The sequence below is a fragment of the Ipomoea triloba genome, chromosome 8 (assembly GCF_003576645.1).
Source record: "Ipomoea triloba cultivar NCNSP0323 chromosome 8, ASM357664v1".
In the NCBI taxonomy this organism is placed as follows: domain Eukaryota; kingdom Viridiplantae; phylum Streptophyta; class Magnoliopsida; order Solanales; family Convolvulaceae; genus Ipomoea; species Ipomoea triloba.
The window spans coordinates 6,365,491-6,379,319 of record NC_044923.1 but is presented as its reverse complement, the minus strand read 5'-3'; the positions used below and the strand labels follow the sequence as shown (position 1 = coordinate 6,379,319).

At 33.4% G+C, this 13,829-nt stretch overlaps 1 protein-coding gene across 1 annotated transcript; it reads right to left on the bottom strand.

Moving 5' to 3' along the window:
* Positions 1 to 259: 259 nt before the first annotated feature.
* Positions 260 to 4,871, bottom strand: LOC116027175 (ankyrin repeat-containing protein NPR4-like). The gene is made up of 6 exons (XM_031268632.1): positions 4,760 to 4,871; positions 4,115 to 4,615; positions 2,886 to 3,047; positions 2,338 to 2,768; positions 2,008 to 2,091; positions 260 to 1,158 (listed from the first exon to the last, which is right to left on the bottom strand). Exons 1-6 carry the CDS (start codon positions 4,812 to 4,814, stop codon positions 547 to 549), a joined length of 1,845 nt encoding a protein of 614 aa, XP_031124492.1. The 5' UTR covers positions 4,815 to 4,871; the 3' UTR covers positions 260 to 546.
* Positions 4,872 to 13,829: the final 8,958 nt, after the last annotated feature.

Genomic DNA, 13,829 nt, shown 5'->3' with positions numbered 1-13,829 from the left:
TTATCATTCATGCCATTTCAAATTATGCCATTTTACTTTGCGTATGTACTAGCTAATGTAATTTCTTAACTTTCAGTCAAACAGAAAAATATAGTTTTTGACCTCTAGCCAAACACTAGATAATTAAATTATTTTTTGAAAAATAAGTCGTTTTTTGAAAATCATTTTCAAGAAAATATTTTCTAGATTTTCAAACAAATGCTAAGTTAAAGTAGTCCAAAAATCACCAATACAAGAATATTTTAAAATATTACATTAACAATTTTTTTTTTTTGAAATAAAACCTTCCATTAACTTAACATAAGTCCGAAGACAACACATTACAAAGATAGGGAGGAGGGTTAGAAAACCACTCCAAACAATCAGACGTTGAAACGGACTGCTTAGCTACTAATAAGCTGCCCAATTCGCTGACCGAAAGATAAAAAAAGAACTACAGACATAAAAACATATTTTTACAGACATAAAAGTAACTAACTAGTCAAAGTATTTAATACACTAATATGCTAACTAATCTCCAAAGTCCAAACACTCCTTTTTTTTTGTTCATCCAAAGAAGCGCTTCTTGAGGGAGCCAACTTTAATTATACCAACAAGAAATAGTGAATGGATCGTGTCAAACCAGAGGTTAAAATTTAGCAACAGAAACAAAGCAAATGGAGCAACAATGAAAGCCACGATCAGCTTTGGCTGCCAAGCCTTGTCAAAGATCAAAGAGAAAGCCACGGCGAAGGCCACCAACATCCCAACTATTGAGACGAAGAGTGTCGTGAGTCCGACCAACAACTTTAACGGCAACGACACAAGAAAATCGTCTTGTCGGAAGCGCGAAATGAGGATGGACAAGAACATGATGATGGAAATGATTGAGCAAATCATTGCCACCGCATCTGAGATCATGAAAACCGTAAAACTGCTGCGCTTTATGAAAATTGGAGTGCCGGTGTCGCCGTTGCCGCCGGGCACGGTGAAGGCGGCGGCGAAAACCATGGTGGCGATCAAAGTTGCGACGAGCATGCAGGAAGTTGCGGTGTCTGTCATCCACTTCTCGCCCTCTTTCAAAAGCTCCCTGTGCTCCTCTGCGAATATTTGCTTTGGTGTTTTGTTCTCCTTGTTTCGGATCTTGTGTTGTGATGGTGGAACAACATTCCCAACCTCCTGGACAATCCAATCATCAAAAACAGCTAAAGGATTAAATATGAGTAAATACCAATTTTGGTCCCACGACTATTATCAAAATAACAATTTTGGTCCACATGTTTAACTTATACTAATTTTGGTCCCACGACTATTGTTTTAGTGCCAAAATTCATGGCGCTGATCATCATTCGTTTAAAACGTGCAAAAAATCTAAAATTGTTAATGGTATTTTCGTCATTTTCAACTTAATATCACAATTTGAGCATGAATAAATGAATTTAAGTTCTAAGATTGATCAAAATTCACAGTTTTTCTCCTCATTATACCTTAATTTGAGGAGGAGAAATGTGAATTGTGATCGATCTTAGGGCTTAAATCTCTTTATTCATGCTCAAATTGGAATATTGAGTTGAAAATGATGAAAATACCTTTAAAAATTTTAGATTTAGGCATGTTTTAAACGGATTATTAGTGACTGGCGCGATGAATTTTGGCACTAAAATAGTAGTTGTGGGACAAAAATTGGTACTAAAACAATAGTCGTGGGACCAAAATTGGTGTTTGCTCGATTAAATATTCACATATATATATGAGGCCGCACAAGAATTGTCCTTTAATTGCCCACACCATAGCTCGATTGGTTCTTGAGTGTCAGAATGTGGGCAAGGCTACATGATCATATAGTCTAACTGTCGCAGTGTGCGAGTTTAACTCAATGTGAGATGTCTCATCTAATTAATAGGTCTCTGAGTCACAGCAATTTACTCATCCACTATCTTACCAATTAGGGTGTGGGGGCTAAGAGGCAAGGGAGTTTCGTTGTGCAAGGAATTGTCCTTTACTTTAATTTTGAAGTTGTTTACTCACCTTAAACCACAAGAGCTCTCTTTGTAGCCTTAGAGCTGCTCCGGATACCTTGAGTAATGATTTTGGTATTATATCCTTCTCCACCTGGTGAATATAGGAAGTAATTTTAGGATGTAAAAATTCTTTGAATAATGCTATATATATTAACCCACCAACCAAACCTGTCTTATGACCTTAAATTAGTTGGTAAAGGATCATAAAAAAGTAAATCAGCCAACCCATTTTATGACCATAGTTAACAAGACAACAGTTTGACTAACTTGGCTGAATTAGAATAATATATTTGGCTGAATAAAATCGGAGGAATACATGAAAATAAAGGGTACATACCTTGTTATCTTCCTCCGAACCATGTGGCTGCAGAGGATTGTCATCACCAGTGCTCTCTTTGCTGCTACGGTTAATCCTCAATTTCGCAGTTGAATGTAGAATGTTGTTTTGTTGATTATCTATTTGGACAGAGATCAAGTCTTTAAAGGGTCCAAATTTGTAGATCAAATCAAAAACTTCTTTCTGTCGATGTAATACTGCAATATGGAAAATGTTCTGGCCTTTACTGTTGAACTCCCACAAGAGATCCGGTTTGCTGTTAAGAATCATGGATAGAAACTCAACATTCCCTTCTTTCGCAGCATAGTGAAGTATCTCAGTCTTTTTTATTTTCTCCACCAGCAGTTTCTCTGGTAAATGATCATGATACTCATCCCAGATCTTTTTAAGTAGCCGCCTTGCTAATGTTTTTTCTTGAATGGTATCCCGCACTGTAATTAATTACAAGTACGGAGTAGTTTATTATTCAGTTTTAACTCGGACTACTTTTGTGTGTCTGTCATTAAAGCTGTAGCCTATAGGAGAGAATTTAATTATATTGGTCTTACGACGTGTAGAGAGCACAGCACAAGTTGAGCCCAGAAGTCTTCGCCAGCTTCTTTCTGCTAGATCCTTTCGAGCTAACAGATGCAAGAATGTTCGGTTCCTTTGAGTATCGTGTTCTTTAGTGGCTAATAGCCCATCCTTTTCTACGATTTGTAATGCGGTATCTACACTCACAAAGAGTTAATCTATAAAATCATTTATAATTGAAGTTTTTATCAAAATTTCAATAAAAAGTACAATTGAGTTAAGTGTTGAATGCCATGTTAATTGCTATTGATTCCTCATCTCCTATATAAGCATGGTTGAGCAACATATTTTAAACACAAGAAATCTTACATTTTTAGCTCTCAAAACTCTGCTAAGTTCCTTCCAAAAACCTTCTTGTGTTCATCTCGTGTTCTAGTTCACTGGCCTCATTAGTTTGAGTGCTCAAACATTGAATCGTACTACAGTTTATCCTTGATTAGGCTACACGCTCTTAGCACCTTTGGGAGGTAGCAAATATGTTTTTAAGGAGAGATCAGAGTATCTCGCTCTACTCATGCTAACACCCGAAATCTTTTATTTGCTTGTGCTTGTGTTTTCCAGAAATAATCTTTTTTAATAGGATTATTTCGGTACAAATGCGACCCAGATGATCATCTTCTCAACCTGAGAATGGGACCACAATGGTCGCCTTCTCCAACCTGAGAATGGGACCACTTCTGCTAGAGAAGGAGACCACTGTGGTTGCCTTTTCTGGCAAGAAGGCAACATTAGTCACCTTCTTCGTGGCCAGTGATTGTCCGCCGGTCATTTTGTTGCTTAAAATTTCGTCAAAATCTGGCTGGTGGGTTATCGAAATTCTAATGACTAGTGATAGCGGGTAATTAATCAATTTTTAGACTTAATTGCGTCAAAATTAATTGTTGATCGGTGTAATTGCACATTTAAAAAGTTTAAGAGCTAATTGACTTTTCAATTAAATTTCGAGGGCCTATTTAACCCATTTTTTTTTTTTAAATGACAAGGAAAATCACAATCATTACTTGAATTGGGTGGTGTGCACGAAATAAATCTAGTCTCGTGATTTTAGTAACAAAGGATCACAAATTCACAAGAAGGTAAATTAAACTTGTCCCCAACTTTAGATGATTTTAAGTTTTACTACTACTAAATATGATTTTACACCAAACCCAACTTTAGATGATTTTAATTTGTGATGAGAGAGAGAGAGTATTGAATTGCATACCATACATATCGTAGCGAATGGTAGCTTGAAGAAGCTCAATGCGATCCGCCTCCAACAACCTCTCAAAAGGTGTTTCTTTGAAGAGGTAAGCAACCATTTTCTTACGCCCTCTCTTAGCTGCATGATTGATGGGGAGCTTGCCCATATCATCGTTTGGTTTATCCTTAATCCGGATAGTTAGCAGATCTTCGTTCTTCTCAACCATAACCTTGGCGTTTTCCACAACTCCCGATAGAACCGCAAGATAGAACGCAGAACACCCTAACGTATTTGGCTGTGCCAATATGCTGCACCTTACGTCTCCCATCTTCACCACAATCTTCACTAGCTTCTCCACAAATTCTTTGTTTTTCCCGGCGGCTGCAATGTGAACAACTGTTTCCTTTCTTATCGTGATTCTATGAGTAGCGCACTCTGGATATTCATTCAGAATTTTTTCAGCTCTTGTCCAGTTGCCCTTTATGGTAGCATCAAACAGAGCTTTGTGTCTTTCTTCTTCGTCTTGTTTCACATATGATGAAAATTAAATTTCAGGGTAGCATTATATATGATTATTATATTAATTATAAGTAATCCTCCATCGTGAAAGTGTGTGGAATTGAAGAGTGGATCGGATAGGATCGGAGTTAAGGATAATTAGCGTACCTTGTTTTTCAACATCAGGGCAGCGAAGACAGCAGAGGTTTGATGATATCTTCATTGGCCTTTGCTTCACCAATCAAGGAAAATTTTGTAATTATGCACGCAGTGGTGTGCAACTAACTTAGCTATGAGATTCGGTAACAAGTTATCATAATATATATAGAAAGGGCAGGTCTCTTGTAAGACCGACTGGCCAATCTTAATTCATGAGATGGGTCGAATTTAATAAAAATGGATCATAAAAAAAATTATAGATAAGTGTATTAAATACATAAATTTGTCTCATATAAGAAATACAAATTTGTATATACGGAATGAGTTTGTCTCATGTAAAGAATATGAGTGGAGAATGGGTTGAAACCATTCTATAGGGATAGATGCCTATAAATACATTAGTTGTATCTCTAGTTTTGTATAATCATCACAATTAATAAAAGATTAATTCAACTCCCGTGGACGTAGGCACATTGCCGAAATAATGAGACCGGAAGGTACGCATGTACTCTCAAGGTTAGGAAATTAAATGCACTAGCTAGTGTGCTCGAGAAGTACACTAGTGAGGTCGAGAAATGCACTATTGAGGTCGAAAAATACACTAGTGAGGTCAGAAAAATACACTAGTGAGCTCCGTAGGGCGCTTGGATTGCCCTATAACCCTATCAGCAAGAGTCGGGACCAATATGGTAGATCGACGGCTAAGGGTGAACGACATGGGATGAAGCAGTTCGTGAGCATGTACTAAAGGAATGCTAGATAGTGCGTGGGGCATGTGGTTGACTAGTTGGGATGAGCATGAGTCGTGACTAGTTAGTAAGCCGACGACTGATGGTGAACATTTAGTGACGAAACGATTTGTGAACATGCACTGAGAAACGTTTGGTGTTGCGTGGTACATGTGGCTGCGCAATTGGAATGAGCATGAGTCACGATTAGTATAACAAGTCGACGCTTGACTGCGAACGACTTGGGATGAAGTAAGGTACATTGGAAGATAGCTAACTTTTGGTAGTAAAAACATACATATTTTTGTCTGGTGCGTTGTTTCAATTTCTACACATTTGTCAAATGTCAATGTTCTTGTTTCACAAGTTCCTTTATTGTGGCAGATAGATCAGAACCTTATCTTTCACCATCCATGGAGACATAAATATACGCCAAATTAAATAATTGAAGTCTCTTCTAAGTTCTAAAAATAAAAAATAAAAAAATTGAAGTCATTTGTAATCTAGTGTGCCTTCCAATTCCAAGTATTTCCTGTCATACTATACACGACCCATCAATTATGGATATTTGCCTAGGGTTAATTTGAAAACAAGACAAATATTTTTTAAAACGATTTTTAAATAATAAATCATATTTTAAAAAATACAATGGTATCATAGTCAGTTGGGAGGAGGGGTTGAATCCCACCAATAACATTTAAAACTAGCTAGTGCGGGAGGAGGGGTTGAATCCCAACAATAACATTTAAAACTAGCTAGTGCTGGGAAGGGGGATTGATGGCGCCATGGCGGAGTCAAGGCGCTTGATCTTAACAAATAATCCCAGGGTGCTTGATCTTAACAAATAACAAGGCTCAAAATAATCCCAGGGCGCTTGATCTTAACAAATAACAAGGCTCAATCCCACTTTCTTGGTTCATGGGGCGCTTGATCTTAACAAATAACAAGGCTCAATCCCACTTTCTTGGTTCATGGGTTTACACAATTAAAATGCCACTTTCTTCACTTTCTTGGTTCATGGGTTTACACAATTAAAATGGGGCGCTTGATCTTAACAAATAACAAGGCTCAATCCCACTTTCTTGGTTCATGAGTTTACACAATTAAAATGCCACTTTCTTCCCACTTTCTTGGTTCATGAGTTTACACAATTAAAATGCCACTTTCTTCACTTTCTTGGTTCATGGGTTTACACAATTATTTCTTGGTTCATGACTCTGTGAAGTATCAGTTCTCCACTGAGGCTGTGAAGTATCTGTTCTCCACTGAGGCTGTGAGAGTATTTTTCAGGACACCGGGTGCCACTAGACCACAAAGTCTTTAGCTCATTCCCTAGTTAAAAACGGGCATCATTTCATTTCAACTTATTGATAATCCGATTTTTAAGTTTGGAATTTTGGATTTGTGTTTTTAGATTTTTGTTTTGATTTTTTTTTTGTTCATATTAGTGTTTTGGATGTCATTATATTATGACCAATTGCCTTAATTTTTAGCAAGAGTTTATAATTATTTTCTGTTATTAATACGGTAAGAAACTTAGTTTGATTTTTTTTTTAAAAAAAAAAGTTTAAAATAAACTCAAATGGAGCAAGAGCGGCGGCTTCTCAGTCTGGTCCTTGTATCTGATTTTATACTTTTCTCGATTGTATTTAGCATTTACTTATAAGTGATTAATATATATTGTCGTTTTGATTGTCAAGAAAAAAAGTTAGGATGTATTAGTTTTTAGTTAATTTTTCTAATTTTATTCTTATTAATTTATTAAAAGAATATATATTGTACTCATAACCACGTGTCCACATTCACAAAATATCTACTCTGTCTATATACGCAAGCTACATGTAGGAATCAGAATCAAAATGCTGATCTTATGTCCTATTCATGCATGCTAGAAAAGTAGAAATCGATCAGATCATGCCAATTCTTAATAAATGCGGTATGTACATGCTACCTATATATGTAGAAAAAATGGAAAAAATTCCAAGTAGCAATAAATATCCTTGTTTTCTGTCACGCTTAATATCTATGATTCTTGTTTTATACAACAAAAATAATCTTACATAAATCACAGTAAAATCAAATCAACTTGGTTTATATTGAATAGACAAATAATCTCATTCAACAAAAATTCAAAAGAGTGCAATTCCAACTAATCCAAGCAAAGAATCTTATCCTTTCTACAATCGTTTCGGTTCTAAATGTAAGGACCCTTAATACTAGAATTTCACTTGTTGGTCTTTTTGTGGGCAAAAAACCATCTAAACAAAACAACACGTTTATTTCAAAAATTAAAAAAATTCAAATCTTATTATTACTCCAATAAAGCTATTATATATTATTAGACGTATCCTCTGTGATGTCAATATGAGGTTTATTGTTTGTTTTAATTAAAAAGGTCGCGAGGTTTGCCAGTAGGACACTTGAGTTGACAGATGAATAGTTTTGCCAGCATGACAATTGATGAGTTGACAGATGAATAGTATACATGCATGTTTAATTCCCAAAATATCTACTTTCACGAAATGAAGGTGGCATTTTTAGAGCAATTTCAATAGTTGAATTTTTTTTTATCAATTTTTTATGGACTTCAGCATTCACATTTTTATCTGTCATCTCACTCAATTTCAAAAATTCTTCTCTCCATTAGAGCATCCTCATCAGTTTAGTTTTTTCACAACATTTTAGAAAGCCATGTAAGAAAGAAAAAAAAAACGAAAGAGAAAAAGAAAAGTAAAAAAAAAAAAAGATTTTGACATTAAAAAAAAAAAAAGGATAGTAGCCTAAAATGTCAGAGTGGCCACTAGCTTGTGGCTACTTTGATGCGCCCCATCCGGCGCGTGGGAAACACGCGCCTGCTGGAGCACACAGTGCACTCCAAACACGCGAGATGTTTTTTTTTTCTTCTTCTTCTTCTCCGGCAAAAATCATGTATTTGCAAGGGAAAAAAACCCTTGAAAAGCCCGTCTTCACATCTATTATAAAATCATGAAATCGGTTTTTTTTTTCTCTAAAAAAACCAACAAAAACCACAAATGTGGATGCCCTTAGAGCATCTCCAATAACATTGTTATTTATTTATTTATTTGGATTTTTGAGGTGCCAACTAGGAGAAAGAGAGGGGGGAGAATTGAAAGAAAAGAAGAAAACGAGGAAAAAAAGTATAAAAATGCTGATCTGATGCAAAAAGAAATAAAAATAATTGGCTATATGCGCAAAACGCACATAGCTACGGTTGTCCTCTAGTTTTTTCTCTCTCCTGACGGCCCCACAACAAAAATCATTCTTGTAGGGCATACCCAATTTTCTCTCTCTTACCTCCTCTTTCCTCCACCTAGCATTGTACTCCACAAAAAACTAAGAAAAACTATCGATGGGGATGCCCTATAGTTTTAGTTTTTTTTTTTTTCAAATTTTTTTGTAGGCCCCCCAATTTCCAAAAATCATAGTATAATTATTTCTTTATTTAATATCATTTTAAAAATTATAATTATAATTATAATTATTACTATTTATATTTAAATTAAATATGTTACAATTAAATTAAATTTATAATTATAAAATTTTAATTCAAATAATGTGGTATCAAAATTATATACTACATTTAAATTACATAAATTAAAAGTAATTTAACAACAAAATTAAATTAATTTTTTAACCAAATAAAAAAAGAAAAGGCAAACATCAATTGGCGGCCACTCTGAAGCACCTCAGCAGTCCCACTGGGACGACCATGCACTGTAAGCACACATTACCTCCATTTGCAGGAAACCATTTTGCTCAAAATCCCCATCTATCTCCAATTAGTTAAAAACCAACACATCATCAGTTTTTGCTATTCTAATAACCAAGAACCCCTATTGGGGATGCACTTAGTTCTTTAATTGTGCCATAATGTTAAATTGAATCTTTTAATTATAAGGTTACACAATTTAGTCCTTGAATTGTTTGTGTAGTTGCGATTTTAGTCTCTCACCTTAGGTATTTGTTAAAATCTAATTTTAATGTAATAAGGAAAAAAATTAGAAATTCATTTGTTTCACCCAAAACACAAGTTAGATAAGTTATAAGTATATAATTGAATATAAAATTAAATATGCTATAAATATTTGAGCTATACAAAAGTTTCGAAGGAAAATATTATAGTACTAAAAAACTAGATTCTCCCATACTGAAAAAGTTAGGGTGGTAATTGCACAAGGCACTCTACTCTCATCATTCCAAATGGTATCCATACATAGATTCACCTTCCTTCCCCCTTCCTTTTTCATTTCGTAGATTCTCTTACCTTTAAGAATTTCAATGCATAATTTTTCAACTAATCTGGCCATAACCACTCTGACAACTCCCAATTTAATTCGATCATCCAATCTGCCTTTTCTCATACAAAACAACAATGGAGAAATGTCACCGACCTCTCGTGTAGTAGACACTAAGAATGTTTGTACTGCTTACAGAAACTTCTTGTCTACTTTAAATATTGTGCATCTTGTTCTTGTGTGGATTCCGGTGTTTAAATTCTTGAACTGGCTCCAAATTGCCCCCTTGTTGTGTTGATCGAGTTCGAGTATTATATATGAGGTTTTTGATGGTTGGATCAAAATCCGGCCATGAAACGATGTGAAGTCATTAGCTAGTAGCCGAAAATGTTAGAGAAGACATAATACCCGATGTTGAGATTTTGGTGGACAATGATGAACTTCGGAACGTAAGACACTGGAAGAGTTTTCGACATGATGTAAAAATGGTTGAAGTTGGCTCATTTTCTCCATAATGTCTAGCTTCTTAACTGCACCAATTTGAGTCATGGTATTTGAATATAATTTATTGTAGTTGAAGTTTTAACCATTTCTTTAATATAAATGTAATATATATTAATTAATTTTCTTCTTTGTCTTCTATGTAATTTCATGTAAATGAATTTTTCATATTTGTTTTAACATCAACTACGTTATGTTGCATATACTTGATGTTAGGGACGAAAATGGCCACTATACTAATAATGGAGGGGCTAAATAGAATCGTCATTATAATTAATGAATCAAGTTTACAATTATAGCACAACTAAGAGACTAAAAATACCATTCTTTCTTTCTTCCCAAAAATACCATTCTTCTAATATACTATTAGCTATCACTTATATATCTACTAATTGTCAAATATCTCCTTATATTAACTTTCACCATACCGATAGGAAATCTAATATTGTTTGAATTATCTAATTGAATCCTGATCACATGAGTTAATTGCTTTCAGATGCGTTATATCGCATTTTATTTCCAATCACTGTTGAATTAATTGCCTTTGTTGTCTTTATATATCTTTTAAGCGTAAAATAAATAAAAAAAAACAAAAACAAAAACAAAACAAAGAACACAAAAACAAAAAACAAGTCAAATCAAATCTTTTTTGAAGATTTGTAAAATTGGTAAGACCTTTCTCCTCTAATATAAGGTTTATGAGTCACAAATTTAGGTTAAATATTTGATCATTTTTGCATATGAATTATTGTTAAAACTTATTTTCATTCAACGCATATGGATCAAAATTGAATGTAAAAAATTAGGTCCAAGCATATGGGACTTTGACCCTAGCAACATAGTTAACAAAGGCTCTTTGATGGTTTAGCTTGTTGCTGATGAAAAATTGTGGTTAAGCTTAAAAGACCTAGCTAGCTAGATTGGTTACAATGTACAAGGCCATGACGTTAATGTCAAGTGCTTTTCTGGACTGTAAAAACATTACAATATTAAGATTCACACCATTCTTTCAACTTCCCAAATTTGTCTAATTGATTTTCTTATTTAATTCGAATCACAACGACCAATACACTAGTAGTGGTCTGGCTCACCATACAATCTGTGCTCTTTCCCACTTGAGTTTTCATGACATTTTCTTCAAACTATGAAAATTGAATAAATTTTTTTTGCCAGATTTTGGAAAAAATAAAAGGATAAAATGTATTTTGGAGATAGATTTTTGATAAAATAATGCATTTAAAAGATCATTTAAACATTTTTATCTATGTTTCAAGTTTTTTCTTTCTGATTTTTTTTTTGTTTAAAAAAAACTAAAAAGAAAAAATTATTTTATGACATCGACTTCCAATGTGGTAAGGGCGTAAGGTACGATGGAAGATAGCTAACTTTTGGTAGTAAAAACATACTCCTTCCGTCTCATTTGATGTGTCTGGTTTAATTAACGAGACTTGAATGAAGTTATTTTTAGTTAACTTTTTCTTAATATTAAGTTTAATATTAGTATACAAAATTAATATATTTAATTAGAAATTACAATAAAAAAATACTATTAAACATAAAAAATACTAAAGAAAATAAATAAGGAAGAAAGAGTTAGTTTGACTGATAAATAATAAGTATGACAGATAAAATGAGATGGAAGGTGTACATATTTTTGTCTGGTACGTTGTTTCAATTTCTACACATTTGTCAAATGTCAATGTTCTTGTTTCCACAAGTTCCTTTATTGTGGCAGAGACATCAGAACCTTATCTTTCACCATCCATGGAGACATAAATATACGCCAAATTAAATAATTTCCTGTCAGCTAGTGTGCCTTCCTATTCCAAGTATTTCCTGTCATACTATACACGACCCAACAATTATGGATATTTGCCTAGGGTTAATTTGAAAACACGTAACATATTTTAAAAATGATTTTTTTAAAAATCATATTTTAGAAAATATTTTCATCTTTTGGGATGAAAGTAAAATAAAAAATAATAATTTTTTTGCTTGCCTAAAAGTCAATTTTTTTCTCTGTTTGGTTCCTTTTTTAAAATATGAACATAAATCTATTAAAAATTATTTCTTATCAAATATTAATTATTTAACTACAATAATAATTAGTATTTATTAAAAGTAAAAATTTAAATTTATAATAAGTATTAAGATTAATAATAATTATAATAATAGATATAAATAAATAATTTTAACTTATAACTTATTAATTATTAGAGCTTCAGTGGGGGTGGCTCGTTGTGCTTTAACATGTTAAATAAAGTATAGATGAACATATATATATTACAATGTAATAGAGCAATCATTATTGTGTGGACTATACTATTAAATAGTGTACATTCAGTATAAAATAATGTAAGTTTAATATATTAAAAATGTACATTGTATTCAATGGATGTACATTATTTGTGTACTGTATATTCAATACGCAAATGATGTACATTTAACATATTAAAAATATATTTTTTGTTATGGTCCACACAGCACTATGTGGATCATGATCCACATAATAATTTGTCATAATCAAGTCAGGAGTACTCAAAAAAATTATTTTTGGGTGTGGGCTAGGTCGGGCCAAGTTTTTTATTTTATTTTATTTTTTATAAATATTTTTTGGTTTAGCTAGACCTGAATCATATTTAATTAGCATTGATAAATTAACTAAATAAATTGAAAAAAAAATTATTTTATTTTATGGACCTAGCCAAAATTTTAATGTTTGGTTCGACCTACACCAATCCATATTCGAATCATTTATTGACAAATGTAAAAGTCTAAACTAAAGAAAATGAAAAAAAAAATATTTTGGGATATGGGCTAAGGTGGGGCTAAGATTTGTATTGTTTGGGCTAGCTCGACCCAACCCATATAATAATCGGATTAGCCAAATCTGGGGCCCAGGTCCACCTTGCAAGGTGGACCTGGGTCTACATTGACATACACTATACTCTACATTTACACTTTGTAAACTCCACATTCACACATTACAGGATTATATGTTTAGTAATTATATTACCACTGTTATGCATTCACATATTCAAAACTCTATATTCACAGGTCTTATACTCCATATTCACAACTTGAGAACTCCACATTCACACATTACAGGACTACAAGTTGCTAGAACTTCTTAACTCTATTACAGATTCGCACATGCATAACTCTACATTCATGATTTCTATACTCCATATTCACAATTTGAAACCTCCACATTCACACATTTCTGGGCAACTCTACATTCACACAATCATAAGTCTACATTCACGATTTCTATACTCTACATTCACACTTTGAAACCTCTACATTTACACATTTTTGGACAACTCTATATTCAGCAATATGTTTACGAATTTAAAAAATTAAAAAAAAAAAAAAAGAAAAAGAAAGAGACAAAAACGACCTAGTTTTGGACCCAGGTCCACATCATAATTTGCCTCAGAGGATCTTTAAGGCTGAATAGGAGGAACGAGGAGAGTGGATACCTCAGTGTTAGCTTCGTTAGTGTTATGAATTTCATGATGGGCAGACTCTGTTGTGGCGTATTAACACATGATTTTTTATGCATAATACCCATCTTAGAGAAAAACTTTGCCA